The sequence below is a fragment of the Lates calcarifer genome, linkage group LG14 (assembly GCF_001640805.2).
Source record: "Lates calcarifer isolate ASB-BC8 linkage group LG14, TLL_Latcal_v3, whole genome shotgun sequence".
Lineage (NCBI taxonomy): Eukaryota > Metazoa > Chordata > Actinopteri > Centropomidae > Lates > Lates calcarifer.
The window spans coordinates 8626544-8650903 of record NC_066846.1 but is presented as its reverse complement, the minus strand read 5'-3'; the positions used below and the strand labels follow the sequence as shown (position 1 = coordinate 8650903).

At 43.7% G+C, this 24360-nt stretch overlaps 1 protein-coding gene across 1 annotated transcript; it reads left to right on the top strand.

The window, feature by feature from the left end:
- Positions 1-606: 606 nt before the first annotated feature.
- Positions 607-21638, top strand: per1b (period circadian clock 1b). Its single transcript, XM_051075440.1, is given in 21 exon segments — positions 607-811; positions 10001-10932; positions 11455-11708; positions 11823-11944; positions 12734-12935; positions 13180-13374; positions 14830-14908; positions 15244-15350; positions 15630-15783; positions 15916-16192; positions 16319-16427; positions 16815-16974; positions 17068-17186; positions 17414-17560; positions 18221-18309; positions 18311-18626; positions 19287-20071; positions 20187-20373; positions 20507-20720; positions 20999-21149; positions 21243-21638. Coding segments are annotated over 20 exon segments (4389 nt in total). The 5' UTR covers positions 607-811; positions 10001-10519; the 3' UTR covers positions 21552-21638.
- The last annotated feature ends 2722 nt before the right edge of the window (positions 21639-24360 follow it).

The following is a 24360-nucleotide window of genomic DNA, read 5'->3' as shown; positions in this document are numbered from 1 at the left end:
TTTTGCTCAGTTGCAAAGTTAATTAAATAAAAAAAATAAAAAACAAATAATGATAATTGTTTCAACTCAAAGTCCACTTGGTAGAGCTTTCTTCCTTATCTCACATTTTACTCAGAAAAAAGGCAGTAAGTGGACTTTGAGACAAGAAGGGTTTTTTTTCAGGCTATTACCGTTTGAGGTGTTGTTGTAAAAAATTACCAGCTGTCATTCGTCTTCAAGACTGATTTTTAATAACCATGGTTAATAACCCTCCATCTATAAGTAGGTATAGGTACAATAAAACTGTGTGTGGCGGTAAACCTGTGGGTGAACTGTTAATGAGAAATACTGAATAATCAAAATAGCTATCTCCTCAAACTAAATTCCATTGCGATAATATTATTTGTATTACGGTCAGCTCAAGTAGGCTACAGCAGTGTGGGCACGGGCTACGCCCTCTCATGTTCCAGTATGTTTGGAAAGGAACTCAGGACCAGTCACTCTGCAACGTGACCACTGAGCCCCGTGCAGCTGTCCCCGCCCCCCTCAGCCAATCAAAACGGGTGGGGGGAGGGTTTGGGCGGGGTCTCGGCCTCTAGCAGTCCAATCACGGTGCCTAATTCAATATTAGTTGCCAGACCATGCACCGGCACGTGTGTCCCTGCGTGTAAACTACTGATGGGGGGCGAACAAAAAAAATGTCTGAAGAACATACACAGACGCTAACCAACAACAGTCGATGCCACCAGGATTTATGCAGTTTCTTTTAGATTTTCGTGTACCTCAACGTGGAATATCAAAGCTGTTGTTATTGTTTTGAAGCATATCAAAGGTAAGGTGGTCGGGTTTGTGTTGTAGTCGTGTCTTTAGCCGTTGCTTTGTAGCTAGCATGTTAGCTGTCACTTCAGGCTATCAGTGTGCTAGTGTTCAAACTGCAAACACTCCTTTATTTAAGTGTCTCATATTATAGCCAGTGAAAATGTCTTATAAATATATATATATAAAGGTATAAAAAATGCTCAAGATTTACAGTTGAAATTGTGCTTCCATTCATGTAAACGTACACCACCATAATAATACATTTATAGCGTCTTCTAAGTAGAAGAAGCTAACAGCACCAACCAGGTAGAGACCCTAGAAATCTCGGCATTCATCCACATATAAAGACCAGCCTTTCTTCAACTACGTGACCCTGTCACTTTTAGTATTTGTGGTGTGGACGTGCATGTGGATGTTGCACAATCCCACTGTAATAGGTTCATACTGAGGTGTATTTACGTTATGCTTGCTAACAGTGACGTGAAACATGTCCTGTTTCACAGATTGTTGTGACCAACCACCAAGTGAACCATTGATTTATTATCAGTGAACACCCAAGTGATTTTGGGTGTGCAGCCTTTTGTCAACCCTTATGTTTGTGTCTTCTGTGACAGGCAGAAGAACATAAACACATATAAATCAAATAATGCATTTGTCTTTATAATACTCCAATAAAGCATTTATATGCTAGTAGTTGTAGTTTGGTAAGCCACATTAGATGAATGGTCGCCTCACCTCTAATGTTAAGCATTTATTTTGAATTATTTGTTCAGATTTATTACTCACAACTTTGATTAAGCCGATTTTTTTTTACACTTTATGTAATTACACAAGTTTAAACTGTAAATGTACATTAAAGTTTGGTTTTAGTTTTTGTCTACTAGAGGTTCCCAAGTGCACACAATGTACTTGTTGAAGGCTGTTTATTCTGAGAGCATCATTACAGCCATTCCGTGGATACATTTACACTCATGACTCTCCATGTGATCCACAGTCTTGTGTTGGGTTGGCATAGGTGCAACTGTACATTTGTGCAGAAAGCATGCTACTAGCCAATCAAATGATGTCCTGTGATCGACAACTTTTATAATCCAACCACGCCCCTATATTATGCTGCTACCTACAAACTGGGGCCTGGTTCTGGGCCTGGGCCTTTTCCAGTGTTTTCAGTTTCAGTTCAGTTCACACATGGCGATTGGCAACCATGACGTGAAAAGCTGGCATTTGTAGCATCACCCTCTGTGATATGCAACATGTTGTGGCATTTTTGAAGATATGTACTGAGCATCTCTGCAAACCTCTTCCAGCCCTATAGATGCGCTGTGTGGTATGCCATATTTTCTGCTTTTCAGTCAATGTTTCACACACAGAGTGGGGACATTAACAACAGCCATGACAGCTTGATGTTGATCTTCACAGATGCAACCCTGTAGGTTCTTGCACCCTGTTGAGCACTTGAGCGTGCAAAGCAGCTGCGCATAAATATTCAGAAAAGTTTACACAGGAATGTGCCAACCAAGTATCCCACCTTCGGCCGATGTGTGAGGGAGAGTCGTGAACGGGTACTGTAAAGATGACTCTTCCAGTGTCAAGATCAAACTTGACACTACTGACTCCAATGAGTAGCAGTCATTTCACACTGGTGGCAGAAGAGGCGAGATGGCAGGCAGCGATAGAGGTGGTGCGATCCACATGTAACCTATTTGATCACATGTATGTGGGGGACTGACTCAACACATGAGACAAATAAACAGTCTATGGTTTCCCCGTCGCAGTGATAGTTAAAAGTGAGACTGAGTGATTCACCAGCAGTGCCTAGTTTGGACTCTGATGGGTGAGGCAGCAGTGCAGCAACACAATGTCTCCCCCACACACCCCTGTTTTGGCTTCAAGAGCATTGTTTTTTACCTTCACTGGCCACAAGAAGTCACACAACGTCCCCCACTGCATCTCTACTCCACTATAAACTGAACTAAATTGCCTTAAAATGGTCAAAAACAAAAAGGTTAAGGCAGAGAAGGACAGAGAGAGACAGAGATTTGAGGACAATGGTTTAGTAGAAGACGAGAGTGCGCGTGTCCTCCAGTGTTCTCAGACGGCAATAAAACAATCGCGGCCACCAAACTTAACCACAGGCTGCCAGGAAATAGCTCACTGGTGGTGCTTTTAAACTTGCCTGTGGTGGTAGGGTTTCCATTTTTCTGAGGGTTGTCTTGCAATTTAGAATTATTAATCCCAGGTTTAGCTTTAGCTATACACTCAGAGCTGTAATAGCCTCATCTGGTGGTGACAGTTTCTCATTTCATTTCTATTACACTTTTCTATTTACAGCTGTATTTGTCAGGGGTCACTCAAAAAAGACATGCAGGTTTGTAGCATTAGTTATTCTGTTATTATCTCAAGTATTTGGTGATTCAGGGCTTCATGTTCTAGTGCTTCAAGATAGTTTTGCTTGCGGGCTGAACAAGCAAAACTATCTTTATCTTTATCTTTATATATAAACTATTTTTTATCAACCTTTGATTATGCACAGTAGAATTTATGAAATATGTTTCATAATTCCCAAGTTGTAGTTTAGGGTGGAGAAGTTGGCTTCAATGAGAATAGTGACTCATGTTGTTTATATCAGACACTTGATATGTGCTATAAACCTGTATTACTTGTGTTAGGCAAGGATTGTAGATTGAGGCTGATATAATGATCTGTTTTTGTGTTAACAACAATTAACAAACATTATATATAACCTCTCGGCTTAAGTTTTTTCTTTTTTTGTTGTTGTCTCTGTAACTTGATATATTTACTACTTAAACAAGACAGCAGGACAAAACACAACACGTGGAAAAATTACTTGAAAACATGAAGGGATCTGTCAAAGAAAGAGGCTGTCTTACAGCCATTTTTAAATGTGTTATATTTGTGGTTTCATTGGCTGGAATTAGGGATGATTATATTTCTTGTTTTTGTCCTCATTATTACCATAATACCATACTGGATATGAAAAGAAGCTCCTTCTACACCACACTCCAGACTGAGTGTGGTGTAGAAGGAGCATGCTGGTAAATTAATATTTATTGTAGAGGACGATGGAGAAATCATTGATTTGTTGACTGAGAGGATGGGACATTTTCCTGTAAGAGATAATTTGATGAGGCTGTCCAGGCTTGTGGTTAAAGTGGCAGCACGAAAAACTTAGCACACCTTTATATCTAATGCCACATGTTTCTATTTGAAGTTTTTTTTCCCCCATCAGTAATTGTGTTTTGACTAAAATAATCACAACAGAAGTGTCATATCAGCAAATGCTTAGATTTAAGTTTTAGTTACGCCAACTGGCGCAACATGATTATTAAAGAGGCATTTGCTGCTAATATTATGATAGTCCGGTCTGTTGTAGTGGCATGTCACATCCATTTCTGTTGTCTCAGTCAGTTTTTTTTTAAAATTGTTTTCTTCTCCTTAGGATAATCATACAGATATAGATAATCATTAGATATTTCCTACTTGCCTGTCAAACTACTGCATATACCATTATGACACAACATCCCAGTCTTTTTTGTGGTTTGGCAGGTTCAACGAAAACCATGATCATCCACTGACAACAGAGTACTTCAAGGGATGACCAATCAAATAAGCTGCTTACCCATACAGTGACGTGGAGAGAACTGGCAAATGTTATGGACTAATGCTAGGGCTGGAAAATATGATCAATATAATTAATTACCATGCTTAGATAGCATGTTCAGAAATAAATCATTAACTGCCAATTATGTCACAGGAGTTGAGGTATGAATTGGTAAAGTTAGGACTTAGATTAGTGAGGTTAGATTTGATGTGTTTTTCTACCTCAGATTTGTGAAATGTTTTTGGCAAACATTTGTCATGTTCTGACCATAAAGAAAAGTTTTAAACCACATTTAAACATCTGGTTTCTTCAGTTTTCACTCAGGAGCAACAGTCTGTTTTATCGCCCAGCCCTGATGAATATCAGTATAAAAATAAGTTTGAAAAATCAGCAAAGTTTCCACCGAAAAATCCAGGAAGTAGAAATCATTAGACATGACTCAGCATACACTTTGAGCAGTTTTTACCTCAGAGGATGCTTCAACCTTCCCCTTTGCTCCACTGTCACAGAACCATTTTATCGCACATTCATAATCCTATGGGGTTATTGTAATGTAGGTTTCAGCAACTTGGATTATATTCAGAGTGCTGCAGCTTGGATGTTCACCTGCGCCACAACCAGTCTTCACTTCTCGTGATTTAATTAACCTACTTTGGCAATCACCAGGATTTTGCATTTTTTCCTTTTTTTTTTTTTTTTTTTAAAAAGAATCACTCATTATGCTCAGGGAGATCACAGAACTTATTTTTATACATGTAACGTTTAGGTTGATTACATTAAATGATATTAGGTGAGGCTTAAATTATAGTCAAATATGAGTTCTATGTATTATCTGTGCTATTGTACGCATATATTTCATCTTAAGAAATTTCAACTAGGGTAAATATAATCAACACTAGATATATCTTTTATGTATCATAATGTAATAACTTAATATTTTATTATTAATAATATTTTAGAATATAAGTCCTGCAACTTTAAGAAGTCATGTGTTTATAATGTGAAGAGGTTGGTCGTGTTCTTTTTCACCCGCTCATGTAAAGCGCGTGCCTTTGTCTTATAAATGTACATTATGTACAGCGCGCGGTCCTCCACAGACACTGATCTAGAATCAGCTCGCGCATCTGTCCCTCGTCCTCTCATACTCAAGAGTCAAACCCCTACGCGGAGCTGAGACCAGTGCCTGGCAGACCGTCTGTTCTGTGGCCCAGCCTCTACAGGGCGCGCCGTGTCATTGGTCCAGCGAGCCAGCCAATCAGTGGCCGTCGAGGCTTGCGGAAAACACCGCCGCGGACACGTGCCGAATGTACACAGGAAAGCAAAGCGGAGCAGGACTGATGTTGCAAGCTGTGTACGCACCGGATAGTGACAGGTCGAGCCGCTTGTGCACGCATGCCGCGGATGCTCAGGGCGACAAGGCAAACGACATTAAATTTCTTTTTAAAAATTGTGCTTGGATATTACGTGTAAACATGTCGGTGTCGTGGTGAAGCGATACGGAGCAGTTTCTCTGAGCCAAGCGGAGAAGTTCACACATGTTCACGCACGGAGCCACGCCACACCTTCCTGCAGTCTCCATCTGCACAGTGCAGTAGGGAAGTGCCTCATGTTATGTTGAGGTTATTTCAGGTGACTACTGTTTTGTCTTTGTTGTGATAATGTCTACATCTTGTCTGTAGAATGAAAAGCTGTCAGAATAGCACACTTTCATTGTGCAGCTGTTGTTGACATAATGGGAGACAGTTGCTTGTGATTCACATTCAAGCTCAAGCTCAAGTTTAAGTTAGTCTCTGTTAATATGGAAACAAAACTTATTTTGTGCACAACTTGTGTTATAACTTCCGTGTTTTAACTAAAGTTACATGTTTGTGGCGTGTCCTTCCACATTGTATATACTACTTTACAGCACAACACACAAAGGCTGCCACATTCAGTTATATTGGCTGAAACTTGGGCTCCTGTAATGATTATTTTCATTACTGATTAAATAACTGACTGTTTTCTGGTTAATCAGTCAATAATTTAGTCTTAATAGTGTCAGACATTAGTAATAAGTGACTATCACAACCATGGAGAGCCCAAGGTGATGTCTTCATCAGTCCAAAAACACAAGTATTCAGTCAGCGATCATAGAAGACTAAGAAAACTGACATATTCACAGCTGAGGAGATGCAACCAGTGAATTTTGTGCATCTGGGTCTCATCAGCTGACTAATCATTTCAGCTCTAACTGCAACCTCAAGGCTCATTCTGCACATGTCATCAGCCAGAAGTAGTTTCCTTTGTTCTCTTGCTTTTAGAGGAGTTTTGTTTATACCGACAAGCACAGACATTAGGTTTATGATCTGTTGGTTTAAACCAAGTCAAATGTAAAGCAAAGTAGATTTTAAAAACCCACTTTTTAAAAGTCATAGGGACCAAGGCTTTGTTAAAATAGTCAGTCTGCTCTGCTACAATGATCAGTTGAATCCAAATTAATTAGTAATTTAGAGTCACTGACACCTGTTTCTTGTAGTGAGCAGATTTGTGGCCAACTTTTGGAGCAGAGCCCAGCCAAAGTCAAGTGAAGAGCTGTTTTCACTGGCAGTGATGCGGTATGACTTTGCTAAATTCACTGGTGTCTCCTGCATCTTGTTTACAGCCGAGACTACAGTGATGCTTTTCTTGATTTTACAGTTGTTACTTAGGTAAAGCAAATGATCTGTCTCACCCCGACACATGGGGTAATCACTTTAAAAGAGACGTTGTGATGGTGACAACAGACTGTTCTCCAGTTCTACATGTGTGCTGCACTGTGGTGCTTGTTGCCGCGAACGCCTACGGTCGTCCTGGAGATGGTGCGTTTACTGCCATGTGCCTTCTCTAACTCTTACAGCCACTTTTACCCTGAATGGCAAAGTGTTTCACCTGGAGTGTAACATTCTCACTGAAGACACAGTCACGATGATTAACCTTCTGATCAATGAAACTGTCCTGCACTCTTCCCTGAAAAGGGATATGATGTCACGGCTTTGATGTGGTAATCAATAATTACTGAGCAGAGTAATGCTGGAAATAAGATTATTTGAATTATTGATTGATATAGTGATTATTTAATCAGTTGCATTATTTACAAAGATTTAATACAGAATTAGGGATTGTGCAATATTTCTTTTTTTTTTTTTTTATGAGTGATGTTGCTGCTTGTACTCTGAGGTGACGGGCGACCGATAGATAAACAATATTTTCTGACGCAGAACATCTGTGTACCTGTTGATTAATCGTGCCAATCGGCAGGGCAAAGTCGAATTAAACTGAACTTTGGACCTGCAGCTTCACCAGAGCTGGCCAGGAGATCACACCAAAACAGGAAATGCAACCTAGCATTTGTCCTTTTTATAGAGAACGGCTGAATTAAATGAGAAACTAGGCAATTTAATTTGTGTATTTAAATGACAATGTGTATTTAAATGTACCTCACCCACTCAGACTTAAGTGACACCCCAACCAGGTTGTGGATGTTTCAGTAACACGAGAGAGTGATTTGCCTGTGTGTCACTGTGACTTTCCCAACATGCATTTCTCATTGCTTGTCACGCCGTACAAAAATACACCATGGGCTAATTAAGACCGCTTAGTGAGTCAGATGTCTGTCACTAAAAACGCATTTAAAAAGTAGCATGTATGCTATTTTAGCTTTTATTTTTTTAACAAGGGAGAGAGGCAGATTATGGTTATGTGTCCTGCCTGTAGCCATTTGTCTCCAAATCAATCCAGCTCTGACCACGTCACAGTCAGCACGCCATGTTAGATTTTCTTTCCCACATTAAGATAGACATTGTCTTGCATAATCAGAGACTGGTCTTACTGAGTGCATTTCCTGTGAATAATTCAAGCAAGTGGGCAGCGTAGTGTCTCAGTGGTTTGCATTGTTACTTCACAGTCATTGGTCCAAACCCACCCAGGCCGGCCCAGCTCCTGGCCTCACCGTGTGGAGTTCGCATGCTCACTCCGTGTCTGTGTGGGTTTCTGCCTGCCGCTCCAGTTTTCCTCCCACAGTCCAAACACATGCAGGTTAGCTGAACTGGAAACTCTAAATTGCCTGTAGGTGGGTGCAGTGAGTATGACTGTCTGCGTTGTAGCCCGCCCCGTCACTTCACGCACGCTGCGATTGGCCGCAGCAGCGTGACAGAAAATGGATTCAATTTGGGGATGCACCCTCTGAGCAAATATCCCACTACAGTTGGCTTAACAAGAGGATGGGTGGGCCAAGATGGCACATCCAGGTAGCTTGATCACAGTTCACCACCACCGCCACCTCCACCCACTGCCGTGTGTCTTTGCCATCATCCCGTGGAAGTATGCATGGATGCCAGCCTGCCTCAATGCCCACTCACACCCTGCTTGCATATTTCCAGATCATAATTGCTCCTCCCCCCCACCCAGTGTGGCTGTAGCGCGCACACAGTTTGTCATGTGCAAGTGTGCATCATCTGTCTGACTAAACATAATGCTGATTAGCATTTTCATGCCTGGCAAGGCCTGCAGCTCAGTTGCAACAGCGCTGCATCAACATGAATTTGGAAAACTCATATACCTGTGGTTGATCGCTACTTCCCATTCCAAATTGTTTGAGACATTTCTGAGTAATAAGCTGCATTTGTCATTAGCTGTCCACACCTGTTATCCTCGTGTCAGGACTAATGACCAGTCTCCAGCTGGTGGCGGCTGCTCCTGAAACTGTCCACTTAGCCGTATTTGGTTATTGCGTCAGGGACTGGAAGCTGAAGTATGTCTGAGCTGTTGGCGCAGGAACATACCTAAACCTGTCCTGAGCAAATTCTGCACCAAATGCATCACTGCACACCTGCAGGAGGCAGGTAAAGGGGGCTGTGGCACAGCTAGGTGTATAAAATTGACAGGATTTGATGACTGAGGACCGGCCTGCGTCGTCTTCTGGTTGCGTCTGCGGGGATTAAAGGATTATGGGGAGTCTCCCTTACCCAAGGAATAAATAGCACTAGACTTTTACTTGCGTAGGTGTTGGCCATATATACACTTAGAGACACTATTCAGAAGCAAACCCTAATTTATACCAGCCCTCTGATGTTAAGCTTTGTTCCCTCCACCTGGTGTTCTGTTTGTTTTGACTGTCCTCTGGGTAAAAGGGGACTAAGCTATGACGACTAACAAATGTCCCTTGTAATTCAGGCATTAGTGCATGTTCACTGGATCTATATTCAGATGCATGCATACGCACTTGCTGCATGCAAATAGGAGCAGGAGATTGTCATTCTGTGCTCAAGATGAGGTGATTGTTTTTTCTTAGTAATCCGGGTAAAAGGCTAACAGCTGGGTGCTCAAAAGCCACACACTCTCTACTCACCTTGACAAACGTTCAGCCTGCACCACAAGGCAGGGAAAACATCTCATGGCCATATTTGATTCTTCCTTGAAGGCCAACATGATAAACGGATGATAAGCATTCCCTCTTGTTGTCTTTTCATAGTCATAATCCTTGGGAGAAGCATTTTGTAATCCTGCAGCTAATATTACTCACTCTCTTTCTGTCTGTTTCTCTGTTTTTTTCTGTCATCTCAGGTGGCCTTTAGCACCTAGAGCAACACATCTCCAAAGAGGCAAGAAGACCAGATATGGAGTGAAGTTAATGTTTTTTGCTCTCACCAAGAGCTGTTTTTCTCACTCTCCCTCGCAATCTCTCATCCCATCTGCTGGAGCACTTATGCCAAGGCTGTTTCATAACCAGACATTCATCTCTTGTCCGCACTACTTTGAGTGACACTTTCCTTCAGGATAGTTAAAGATAATTTGCTGTCTTTCTGGAAAGGCAGCCTTTGCTTTTTGATCATTTGAAAGATTTTCCTGCCATTTGCACATTTTGAAAAACTCTCAAAAAATAAGGGCTCACAGCCCAAAACGCTTTCATTTAACAGGCTTTTGGCTGGAGATACCATGAATTTCTCTCCTTAGTTCTTTTAACCAGCAAATAGCAACTATGATTCACCTGTGGATACATAGTAGCCCCACTTAAATTTAGGTTGTACCTGTTTTTCTCCTCGGCTGACATCTTTAGCTGTACCAGCCTCATCCTACTCTAGTATGAGTTATGACAACTCTAAATCAACGCCCAGCAGCAGCACTCGGGGGCGAGTGGCAAGGGCCGACGAGAAAAACAACGACCAGGAAGCAGAGTCTGAGGGGTTAAACTCCCCGAAAACCAGCGGTGGTCAGCCCAGTGCCAATGTCGCCCCTCAGGAGCAGGGGAGCGGAGCCGGAGGAGGCTCGTCGCCCAGCGGAGGGTCAGGATCCGGAGTTTCATCCGGGGACCAAAGGGGGCCTAACTTGGACGATATGGACGGCCTCTCCAGCGGGAACGACTCTGGGGAGAGGGAGAGCGAGGGTGGGATGGAGAGGGAGAACGGGTCACGTGGGCGCCAGTCCACGCACAGCTCCCACAGCTCCAACGGCAAGGACTCCGGCATGATGCTGGAAACCACGGAGAGCAACAAAAGGTAAGAGAAGAAGAGGAGACAGAAATGCTGAATGAAATGCTTTTTTAAATTAATTTCTTTCTCAAACAGTCGTCAGCATGATACACACATCAAATAGTGTTAGGTTATAATAGGTAACCCTCCAGCAAGAAGGGAAAGACAGATTTTATAACACTTTGATTATGTACTATTACAGGAAGCTGAACTGTTCTGCTGTGAGTGCACAGTAACCAGGACAAAGTTTATGGAAACATTTTATAGATTGGCAAACCAAGGATTAGATTTTAGGGTTGTCCAGATCAAATTTTTATTGCCCCCCTGAATCCAAGTCCTGTAATATCTATTGATTAACCTGCTGAATATTTTCTCAACTAATCAAATAATCATTTGGTCTGTTACAATATCCCAAAGTGAAAGGTTGTGTTTTCAGTGGCCTGGTAACATAAGCACATGCTAACAGCGCAGGTGTCAGTACAGCAGCAGTGCAGATATACCCAGCCCTTTTTCTCTGTGTGTAAAAATGGTCGTTCCTCCTTCGCCCAGCTCCAACTCCCAGAGCCTCTCACCTCCCAGCGGCTCCCTGGCCTACAGCCTGCTGTCGACCAGCTCGGAGCACGACCCCCCCTCCACCTCCGGCTGTAGCAGTGACCAGTCAGCGAGGGTCCAGACCCAGAAAGAGCTGATGAAGGCCATCAAGGAGCTGAAGCTCCGCCTGCCAGCTGAGCGCAAGGCAAAGGGTCACTCCAGCACTCTAAATGCACTCAAATACGCACTTCAGTGTGTCAGACAAGTCCGAGGTGGGTTGTGTCTTCTTTCAGCTGTGATTTTTAAGCCTCTGCCCTTTTCTTGAATGTATTTCCAGGTGTGGTGCTCTTAAGTGCAGCGTGTAATTTTGTCTTCCATGTCCGCAGCTAACAAGGAGTACTACCACCAGTGGAGCGTGGAGGAGTGTCACGGCTGCAGCCTGGACTTGTCCACCTTCACAATTGAGGAACTTGACAACATCACCTCAGAATACACCCTCAAAAACACTGTAAGTTCACAGAGTTCTTCACTTATTCCTGCCTTTTTTCTACAAGTATCGCATTACTCTGGTTTGCGAGCCGTGTACATTGTCTTTTCATTACTTTTTGTGTCTGCCCCTAGGTATGAAATGTAACCGCATGGAAAGGAACATTGCTTTAGTCACATGGCCTCGAATGCCATTAAGATTTATGAGAAACTCATAACGGAGGGATCTTGATTAATTGGTGCTGCAATTTTTTTGCTGCGAGCCACGTATGTATCGAGAGAAGTGATTATGTTAAACTCGAAGATGTTTTATTCAAGTTCCACTCGTGAAAAGCCATTTGAGTCAAGCTCCTCTACAGTAATGCCCACACTTAATCTAAGCCAAACTTTTAGCTAAAAGCCTCTCTCTCTCTCAGCATGATACTAATTGTTTCCTTGGACATATTTCAAAATAATGGACTTTATTAACAGCTCAGTGATGGAAAAACACTGTAGAGAGGGCACATTGTCATTGTTGTTAGGATCATTTCTGTGTACATTTTAAACACATGTGCTTGTGTTTGAAAAGTAATACACTGAAACACACAGGTTATTATTAGCTTTTAAAAACTGTATTTTCTCATGGAACTTTTGTTTGGCTCATGTACAGAAACACCCTTCCTCACACCCTTCTTTTTTCAGTAACAGAGATGGATACTACTAAAGCTGCCAAGTGCAACTGTGCCCAAAGAAAGATCTAATTGACAGCTTGTTGGAGAAGTCACAACATGTCTCCCTAAACTCCCATCTCCCGTTTTTCTTTTTTTTCCAGGACACATTCTCCATGGCCGTGTCATTCTTGTCAGGGAAGGTCGTGTACGTGTCACCCCAGGGCTCGTCCCTGCTGCGCTGTAAGCCCGAGTGTCTCCAGGGGACGATGTTCTCTGAGCTCTTGGCCCCGCAGGATGTCAGTACTTTCTACAGCGGCACGGCTCCCTGCCGCCTGCCCCCTTGGGCTTCCTGCATCGGATCTGGTGAGCTGAGGGGAAGGAAAATCTGGGAAGGGTTTCGGTTTGGGGTCATGTAGAAGAAAAATTCTCACAGGTAGTGAAATCTCAAGAGCCAGAATGACGGCAAGTTGAGACGATTTCAGACAAAGAATACTCAGTGTATGACATTGATTTTTCTAGAACTGAACTCCACTAATCCAATCAGGAAAATGTGTAGTCTTCATCAAACGTCGTGGTACTGACGCTTTCCCCCTCTATCCACTCCCAGCCTCTCCTCCAGTCGACTGCACTCAGGAGAAGTCCATGTTCTGTCGGATCAGCGCCGACCGGACGCAGGGCGGCGAGATGCGCTACTACCCGTTCCGCCTCACGCCGTACCAGCTCACTCTTAGAGACTCAGATGCTGCTGAACCACAGCCCTGCTGCCTGCTCATCGCAGAGAGGGTCCACTCTGGATATGAAGGTATTGTTTTGTGAGAGAGACAGAGGCGTTTAATCACTTGAGACTTACTTTTTCAATAAAGGTAATTTAGTTTGACATTGAGAGGGAAAACACTCAAATGTCAACAATAATAGTCCAAGTAAAGTTAGATAAAAGCCCACAGTTTTAATGCATTTTGATGCTAAAGTTTAACAGCACACTACCAAACAATAGCGCCTTTCAAAACCAGTTACAAGGTGCTTCACAAAAACAGTAGATGCAAAGATAGCAAGGAATCTTCTGGCTGTCACCCAACTTTATTTTTGTATGATTTTGAGCTGGCTAAGACAAAAGTTCACATTTGTGTCTATCAGCCAGTCAGTGATGGTCCTAGATCACACTGTGAGACACATCCACTGCTTTTAGGGTCTTGCCAAAGCAAAGTTCAGATGTTTCAGTGCCAAATACTTACAGTGTTAGTACTACCATGTCTACAACCAACTGATCAGAATATGACATGAACTGATGCAGAATACACAGGTTTGATGCAACAGTTAGAAAAGGCTATTTTTATTTAACTTACAGGGGGAAGACGTAGCCACTCATACACAAACTAAAACAGTGGATGTATAAAGTGTCAGCACTGTGGTCAAAGCTCGTTTATAAGAGCAGTGCAAATGACTGATGTGAAATGTGACGTGCCTCCGCTCTTATATGCTTTTTCCTGTTTCCATTGCACTGCTACAGTTTACCATGCATTCACTGCACAGTATGACATGACCCAAATTCGTATCATACACTCTGGCAGATTGTGACCAACATCGTCTCACAGTTATGTAATGGAATATTCCTAAAGACATTAAGTTGACTCTTAAACTGAGCAGTAGTCAGATCATTATTTATTTTCCCTGTAACACTAATAACTGAGTTCTAATAATGAGCAGTGTTGCTCATGTTTTCATTGTGGCTGTGCAGCATTGATAATGTTATGTCAGAGTAACCCGGGCATCACACATACAATCTGATTATCAGCTCAGCTGGATTATTCTTTTCTATTCATCATTTGATGTTTGGACTAAAAGTGTGATTCATGTATTTTAGTATCAAGATCAGATCCTTCTTATGTGCTGTTCCAGGCAGACGCCATTTGTTTCAATAGGGCGACTCTCTACATGATTAAGAACTTTACTCATGATTACTCATTGCATAATTTAAAACTAGTCAATGGTACACTTGAAACTGTAATGTACTTGGAGTGAGCGCTGCGTGTGTGTGTGAGTGAGTGTGTTAGAGGGAAAAGAAAAGCGACAGACTGTGTCTCACTGATTAGTACTCGAACACCATATTCCCCTGAATATGGATAATGCTATTGACACCAAATGATTGGACGTCTCTCAGAATTACAAATAAACCTTTATCATATATACAGAATGGATGGTCAAACTCATCAAAACATGCTTTCATCTGTTGTGTGTGTGTGTCCTCTGTGTCCTCCAGCTCCTCGTATCCCTCCAGACAAGAGGATCTTCACCACCAGTCACACTCCCAGCTGCCTCTTCCAGGAGGTTGATGAGAGGTCAGTTTAACGCCGTAGTGTTTTGACAGATGAAGTGACGATGTCTGAACAGTGTAATAGTCGATTTCAAATTGAGCAGTTTCAAAAACATAATATCCAGTATATAGATATGTTTGTGTGTGTGATTGTACAATACAGCTCAAGTATCTGATATTCAAAAGTTATACTCAGATTCAGTCAGCTTGATTTTAATTTAGAAATTGTCAAAAACAATTCTGTCATTCATCACTTTCCCTCTGTGAATATTTAGTTGTAAGCTGATCTGTTTACAGCTGAAGAGCAGGAGCAGATGTACTAAGACTGTCTAACAGTGTGTAAATATATTTTGTTTTCAGGGCAGTGCCGTTGTTGGGCTACCTGCCTCAGGACTTGGTGGGAACCCCCATCCTGCTCTACATCCACCCCGAGGACAGGCCGATGATGGTGGCCATTCATGAGAAGAGTGAGTTTATTTTCACACTTAATTCTTGTCTGAACTGCAGCTGCTGTTCATATACATCATGTGTTGAAAAATGGGCTTTTTCATTTGTTGATTTCTACATGAATCATTTACTGAGTCCTGTATTTACAGGTAGTTGCTATTGATGCTATTATGAGCTCTGTATCTTCCAGTTAAAGAGAGATGGACTCAGTCTGTGTTTTTAAAACAAATCTTTAGAAATTTCCACTTAAATTAATTTCTTTCATCTCAGTTTTCTCATACAATGTTGTGACTCTTCAGTCTTTCAGTTTGCTGGGCAGCCGTTTGAGTATTCACCCCTGAGAATGTGCGCTCGCAGTGGGGAGTATCTGACCATCGACACAAGCTGGTCTTCCTTTGTCAACCCCTGGAGCAGGAAGGTAGCGTTCATCGTAGGGCGACACAAAGTCAGAACGTAAGTTTATTCATTCACATCTACTAGAAAGTATTTGGATTTTTTTTAAAACTAGAAGGAAGTTGTTTTTCATTTATGAAAAAGGAAAAAACTTTTTATGTCCGTCTCTCTTTCCTCTCCATCTGTCTCCAGGAGCCCTCTAAATGAAGACGTGTTCACCGTGCCGCAGGGCTGCGAGAGCCGGGTCACCACCCCCGACATCGTCCAGCTGAGCGAGCAGATCCACCGGCTGCTGGTGCAGCCGGTGCACAGTGGCGGCTCTCAAGGCTACAGCTCGCTGGGGTCCAGCGGCTCGCGGGGCTCCCGCCGATCGCACCAACAGCACCTCAGTGCCTCAGCCACCTCGTCCAGCGACAGCAACGGCCCCGCCGTGGATGAGGCCGCCGCTGCTGTCGCTTTACACAAACCTGTGAGTCTGAGCAACAACATAGAGATGCTACACAAGACCTGTAGAGGGAAAACCAACACAAAATGACTTCTGGACTTCTTCATTCTATTGCCGAGTTAACTGAGTTTGATGTTTTGATTTCTCCAGATGACGTTCCAGCAGATCTGCAAAGACGTTCACATGGTCAAGACAAACGGACAGCAGGTTTTCATCGAGTCCCGTAACCGGCCACCGCCCAGAAAAAACACCAGCGCAGGTAAAATAAACAGTTGACTGATATTGTCTGGTTATATCTCACACGTTACTACTAAAAGTTGTGAATTTCTAGCTGAAATTAGAGTTTAGATCATGAGTTTACATCCACATGTGACACAAACTGATTTTCTAGAAAATTGGCACAAGAAAGTTTTAAGTAATGCCAGGTTTTTTGAACTTATTCTCCAGACTGATGCCATTAAAACACTGCAGGAAAAGAGCACAGCGGGATGATGTAATTTAAAGAGCACCAGTCAAACCTTCGACTGTTCCAAGTTATCAGTTCAGGGGAAAAAAAGTCCTTAATGTGTAGTGTCACTTCACTGAGCAGTATGCGAACCAGTCAGCTCAAGTTTTCACTTCCTGTTCCTCTCCGTTCTTCACCCAGGCACAACAAACATCAGAGCCATCAGCAGCGACCCAATCAGAGGTCTGATAGCAGACATGACAAAACCACCCAAAGCTTTGGTCCCCGCGCCGCTCATACAGAAGGATCCTCCAACCGGCTACTCCTACCAGCAGATCAACTGTCTGGACAGCATCATAAGGTGTGTGTTTAAGCCTGAAGCCATACACTATCTTGTCTTTTTTGTTGTTGTTCATCACTTCACTCAACCCAACAATACTTTGTTTCTACGCAGGTACCTGGAGAGCTGCAACATTCCCAACACAGTTAAACGGAAGTGTGGCTCCTCCTCCTGCACCGCCTCCTCCACGTCTGATGACGACAAACAGCAGGAGGCCAGTGGCAACAATAAAGGTACTTTTTAATGCTGGCCTTGAACAAGTATGGGTTGTTGTGTAGGTAATGGTACAGCAGCTTATATGGGTGGAGAAAAACATTCTGATCATTTATCACTTTTGTTATGTTACAGATAATTTCATCTTTCTTTAATTTGGTTCTGTCTGCAGAGCGCAGAAGCTTGCGCAGCCTCTTGAGTTTCCCACGTTATACTCATTTTTCCTCGGTGTTTTTGTTCCTTGCAGGTGGTTCAGTTAGCCTCGTAGGTGAACCACCTCCTCTGCCCCCGCTGACCATGGCCGCAAAGGCAGAGAGTGTAGCCTCAGTCACGTCCCAGTGTAGCTTCAGCAGCACCATCGTGCACGTGGGAGACAAGAAGCCTCCTGAGTCAGGTGGGCATCACCAACACTCATCTGTGCCTGTTTACCTCTGTAGTGAGTTTATGTGAAACCCGACAGGTTTGTATGGAGGTGTTTCTGTGTCTTGAAATGAATTGAAAGGCCTTTGATGTGGTTAAAACTGATACCGCTTTATTTTACCTTCCTTGCTTATTTTGCGAGGGCAGTGACCAAAAACGCGTTTATTACAGCACTTAAGAAGTCTTGCAGAGACCTTGAGCCACATGATATATGACCTTGAATTTTTTTCTTAAAATTTCTGGTTGTCATCTCCACTTTTTTCTTTACGAAGTGATACTACATAACATATGTTATAATGTTAAGCAGCGACCCAGTCAAGGGTCTAATGTTAAATGCTTAATAAAAAGTGTAACACCACTAACAAAGTGCTGCTTATCTACTACTGTCTGTATCTTAAGTTTGCTAACATTAGCTACCACTAGCAGCTGGTCATACCAGACCACCTGAGGCTGTAACCATAATCTAATTTACTTTATTGAATTTAGCGAAAGCGTTTTTATTGCTCATGAATTTACCTTTTCCATTTGTAAGAGAATTTGTTATTTCTTCCACCAAAAATCGTCTCACTTTAATCTTCCTCCAGCAGTATTCACTTCTCTAACACCCCACCATGCCTCTTCCTCTCTGTTACAGACATCATCATGGAGGAGGCTCCTGCAACTCCCACGCTGGCTCCTCCTCCATCTATTACGACACCAACTCCCCCCGCTTACGGCCCAACACCCTGCCAATGCAGCCATCACCCCTCCTCACCCTCCTCCTCCTCCTACTCTTCCTCTTCCTCCTCCTCCACCCCCTCCCCCGCCTCCTTTCCCCCAAGCCGCGCAGCCGGAGAGGGACAGCCGGAGAAGTGGAAGTGTCGGAGGAGGCGGAGGTGGACGGCTGGGTCTGACAAAGGAGGTGCTCTCCGCCCACACCCAGCAGGAGGAGCAGGCGTTCCTCGACCGCTTCAAGGACCTCAGCAAGCTGCGCGTGTTCGATCAGACGCCGTCCTCGACTGTGCGATGTCACACCCCAGCTGCCAACCCTCTGTCACGAGGTAGGGGCGCACTGCACCCGCCAGTCTAACGCACACACACACTACTGTATATACAATGTTCAAGCAAGGATTCAGACCCTGTAATATAACCAACATATACAGGCAAACAACAATTGACGCCTACGGACAATTTAGAGCCACCAATTAAACTGCATGTCTTTGGACTGTGGGAGGAAGCCGGAGCACCCGGAGAGAACAAACTCCTCACAGAAAAGCCCCGGGTGAACTGGGGTTTGAACCCAGAACCAACAGTACTAATCACTGCTTAAGTTTTATGATTGAAGGAAAGAATGAAAAACTTGAACCTGTTGCACTCAGTTTTTGGAAACCTCCATCTCTGTGCAGAGGGGAGGATGTCATATTCATAAGCAGGGTCAGGATTAGCCAAATGGATTTAGCTTTTGTTGTGAATTCTTCAGATACAAATGTCTGTCAAGGTGGAAAGCAGCCTTCTTTATCGAAGTGTGTAGGAAATTTCAATTCCAACCACTGAAAAACTGAGGTTATCACTGATTCTGTGATGGATCTGTGAAAGGATATCATCGAGCCACTCATGTTCAATAATTCTTATTAATCTGTTGTTGTGAAAGAAGCAAAATTATTCATATTCAGTGTCAAAATTCAGCTTGTATTCTTTATTCTCTGTTTTCTCTTTCCCAGGAGTGCGTTGTTCCCGTGACTACCCTGCTGCAGGAGGCAGCACCAGCCACAGACGTGGTCGTGGAGGAAAGAGACTAAAGCACCAGGAGTCACCTGACCAGCACAGCTCTCTGGGCCTGAGCGGGAGCCGCAGAGACCCGAGAACCAGCACAGCCTCCATGCCCCTCAACATGCCTCTCGGACCCTCGACAAACTCCTCCTCCTGGCCCTCTGTGGGCTCCCAGGCCAGCATCCCGTCAGCCCCTTTCGCCCCCGGTATGCTTCCGATCTACCCAGTTTACCCGCCGCTTACGCAGGCCTTACCCATCCCAGACCCATCACGCTTCCCCCCTACCCAGATGGTTCCTCCTATGATGGCCCTGGTCCTGCCAAACTACATGTTCCCCCAGATGGGAGCGCCCATCTCTCAGCCAGGCGCCACCCCGGGACACTTCTACAACCCTAACTTCACGTACCCCAGCACCACCCCGGCCGTCGTCCCCTCCGTTGTCTCCAACCCCATGCCCATCCCCGGCACCTGCGCCCCATCTCGTAGCAGCACCCCGCAGTCCTACAGTCAGACACCCGCCGACCGCGAGGGCGCGGAGTCCCCCCTCTTCCAGTCCCGATGCTCCTCCCCCCTCAACTTGTTGCAGCTGGAGGAATCTCCAAGCAACCGGTTAGAGGTTGCCACGGCCTTGGCGGCGTCACAGCAAGCCACGCCTTCTGCGCAGGGCGGTCCAGCCGGAGGACAGAGCTCAGCCAATCAGGGGAGCTCTGATGATACCTCCAAGGAGAATGAGAATGTGAGTACACAGATGGTTGGGACAGCGTATAGTCTTCAAAATCACAATGTGAGTTGAAAATATTCTTTTGTGGGAAGAATTTAGATTTTTGTTTTTTTTTGCATTCCTGTTTCAGGGTGAAGCAAATGAGTCCAACCACGATGCGATGTCCACCTCCAGTGACCTGCTGGACCTGTTGCTGCAGGAGGACTCCCGCTCAGGCACCGGGTCAGCTGCCTCTGGCTCCGGGTTCTCGGGGACGAGGTCCTCAGGTTCAGGCTCTGGCTCAAACGGCTGCAGTTCCTCTGGCACCAGTGGCACCAGTCAGTAGACTTAACTTCACCAGCTCATGATTTTTAATTGTTAATTTTGTAATTGTTTTGAATGGTTTGGAGCACAGACAGACCAAAGTCAGCCACAACTAATCCTCAGCTTTATCTTCCTTGTCCCATGCAGGCAGCAGTCAGGGCAGCCACACCAGCAAGTACTTTGGCAGCATCGACTCGTCCGAGAACGACCACTCCCGCAAACAGCCAGCAGGTGGCAGCAGCAGTGCCGGGGGAGATGGTGGCGAGGAGCAGTTCATCAAGTGTGTCCTCCAGGACCCCATCTGGCTGCTGATGGCCAACACAGATGACAAGGTCATGATGACGTATCAGCTGCCCGTCAGGTACGATACAGGACATCTGTTTGTTTATTAATAAGGATGTTTGAATTTCTTAAGTATAGTAGTGTTTTTACCTCCAATTGGTTTGAGACTGGCATTAAAGTTTTGTAGCAAACAGTACTTTGTAAGTTTTATTTCTTGTGTTATTGCATCAACATTTGTTATAAAACAGCAACTTTTCAGCTTTGAACCAGTAACTTCCGTCCATGAGGCATGTTATGACCAACTGGCTGATGGTCCAGAAAGACGGCAGGTTTACAGTGAGCATTTCTTCCTAACAGGGACATGGAGACGGTGCTGCGAGAGGACCGCGAGGCCTTGAGGAGCATGCAGAAACATCAGCCACGCTTCACTGAGGAGCAGAAGAGGGAGCTGAGCCAGGTTCACCCCTGGATTCGCACAGGACGCCTGCCACGAGCCATCAACATCTCTGTGAGTACACACACACACCAGAGCTCCACCCTGAGCCATGAAAGGTTAAATACTGAAATACTAACAGGAAGTCATGTTCCCCTCCGGTGTCAGGGCTGCACAGGCTGCAAGTCTCCCCCCTCTGTGCCTGCGGCCGCCCCCTTCGACGTGGAGATCCACGAGATGGAGCTGTGCAGCGTGCTGAAGGCTCAGGAGGAGGGCGCCGGCAGGGGCAAGAAAAATCTGACAGAAGCGGCCATGGATGAAGCTCACCCAGAGGACGAGGACGAGGAGGTGGAGGAGAAAGGAACCAAAACACAAGACTGCAACCAAGACATGACGGCAGAGGAGCAGAGAGCAACCTCAGAGGCCGCGGAGGAGAAGGTGGAGGCTCAGCCGCCCGAGTCTGACATGACTCACTGAAGTAGGTGGCCAAAGATAAACACTATCATGACCTTTCTACGCTGATATGCAGAGGATGTGCACCTACCAGGAGTTTGTGTGTGGAAAAAAAAAAAAAAAAAAAACGGGCTCCGCTGGGACATTAAGGTGCATATCGATCCAGACAACTGCCATTTATTGTTTGATAGGTCAGGCAGGACGCTTGGCCAAGTCGATTCTTCATCTGACGGAGTCTGACTTTGACGACAGCACACCAGGCATGTTGTATGACTGCATATTAAATGCCTTGGAAAACACAGGACGTGCGCACACACACACACACACTCAGTTTTAGAGAGTGAATTAGGAGTTTTTTTTCCCCCCTCTCTCTCTCTCCGCTGTTGTCGTAGTTCTTAGCATATTTATTTAAGTTGTAAAATAATCAAAGAGGACTAAGGTGAATGTGTTGCAAAAAAAAAAAAAAAAAAAAAAGACGCCTTTATATAAAGATGGATGTGCTTCACCACAGTGTCCTCCTTGACATTTTTATCTCCCCTGTTCAGGGTTCAGCTGGTGAGGAAAGAAGCGGGTTTACCTGTGACAGAATGTTTCCCATCTGAATTGTTTAGTTTTTTTTTTGTTTTGTTTTTTTTTTTTTTAAATGTGCCCCAATTAAAGAAACAGCAATTTTCACCCAATAACGAGCCAGGTTATTTTGTAAAACGTGTATATTTTTATACTTTCATCCACTGCAAATAGAGAAAGGATCATTGCCCAAAAAGTGTCTGTACTGTAAAAAGTGTATTGAAAAACCATTGTGTTATGAATTTAGAAGGAGAGACAAAACAAATCAGATCACAGTCTCTTTTTTTCCTGTGACACTACAGTGTAGCGCGATGTACAGTTAAAATCGTGGGGCAGCGTGGCAATCGCCGGGAGTCGAACCCGGACTTTAAGGTTTCCTCTTCGGCCTGGGCATTAAGCTTGTGCACAGTGAGAAAATGAACCGATACCTCTTTCAGAGAATGAGTCTGTCAAACAAATATCACAGACAGTATTCCTCCCACCCTCACCCCCCCATCCACATCCCCATCCAAACTCTAAGGAGCTGTAAAGCCTTGAGCTGAGGGAAGAGTTTTTGTGTTACCAGTGCTTTCTCATGGTGGTACGTGGATTTTGAAAGAGATGGACGCTAACTCTTGGAAAAAAAAAAAAAAAAAAAAAAGAAGTCTAGAGATCGGACAGTGTTTACTATCTTCTTTTTCTTTCTGTCCCTCTCTCACTCTTTCTCCTCCTCTCTGTGGCACTGTTCTGGTCATGTGATATCCTATGCTTTATGGCGTTAGTGGTGTCTGCGACAGTTTCTTAATATTTTTGTGAAATTCTTTGTACAAAAAAAGACAATAAAAGTGACTTGAAAAGTCTTTAAAATGTGAAGTCTGATTTTTTTGTTTTTTTCGCCTCTTACAGCTCAGTTAGTTTTGTGATTACATCTCTTTGCAGTCTATTTTTGTTGGTGGGTGTTTTGCAACAGTTGGCCTGGATACTCAGAAGTGTCCAGAATGAACTGGCGGATCGGGGCAGCTGCTTTCCTCACTGAACCACAGTCTCCTTCTATTCAACTGTGGTTTTTACCCAGAGTGGTCACCGCAGCTTAAAAAAGACAAAAGGCATGCCCTCGTTTAGACAAACACAAAGTTCATTGCACATTATGATTATATCAATGACGACAATGATTGTAATGTGTGTGGGTTATTTTGTGAGGGAGCTGATGTTAATGAACAAGTTGGAGAGCTTCCTTAAAGTCACATTATGTGTATTAAAACCATAGTATTTTACAACAAGCAGTGGATCTTTCTGTGCCAAAATAAAGTATATTTTGCTGTTTTCATGTATCCATATTTACTTTTAAAGAGTCCTGTCTCACTTCTATTTTGGTCGTTGTGTTTTTCATTCTTTCCTGCAATTAAACCGACATCCTTTACAACTTACTTCCCACTGCCATGAATTATGTGGAAAGGAATTTAATCTTCATAATTAACCTTCACTTGCTCTCCAGCAGAGTAAACTGTGCATTCTGACCCAGGTACACTTCAAAAACAACCACCACTACTACCACCACCAACACCAACAACAACAACAGCAATACCTCCAAGTCCAGACAGATGACAAGGCAGACATATCCCACTAAGTATACAGGAGCTAATATATTTGCGTAACACTGCTAAACTGATTAAGACAGTGTTACTGAACTCAAAATTAACTGACTTTGCCTTAATAATTTTAGAAGTCATTTTATTTTTTGGTTCAGCGTTTCTCTTCTTTGATAAAACTGACTGAAAAATGGCACCAGAGGAGAAGTCAGAAGGTCAAGTGATCACATCCTGAGGGGAACATGAATGTCCATCCAATAAGTATTTCACAAAACTACAAGCGTCCACCTCTTGTGACGGGAACTCACTGTAAAAAAAAAAAAAAAAAAAACTCAGTATTTTACAATGATCTGAATCTTATGATTCAGGCTCTTTTTTTTCTTTTTGGCTTGATCACCATGTCTGTCTTTGACTGACTGAATGATGAAGTTATACCATTGGTTGGCCATTGAGATCAGATCATTTGCGATTGTAAAATCACTATCAGCCACATGGTGGCACTAGAGAAGAGTTAGAGGACAAAGTCGAGGTGTGTTCAGACAGAAAGCAAAGCAAATTTTCACCTTGTGTCATTTGCTTGAATAAGAAATACTAACCGTAAGCTAGCTAGCAACTCACATACCCATCATGTATGTGGGGGTGTGACTGTGGTTTTTCCTCTGACTAAACTCAGAACTCGTTCATCTGTCTCCTCCAGT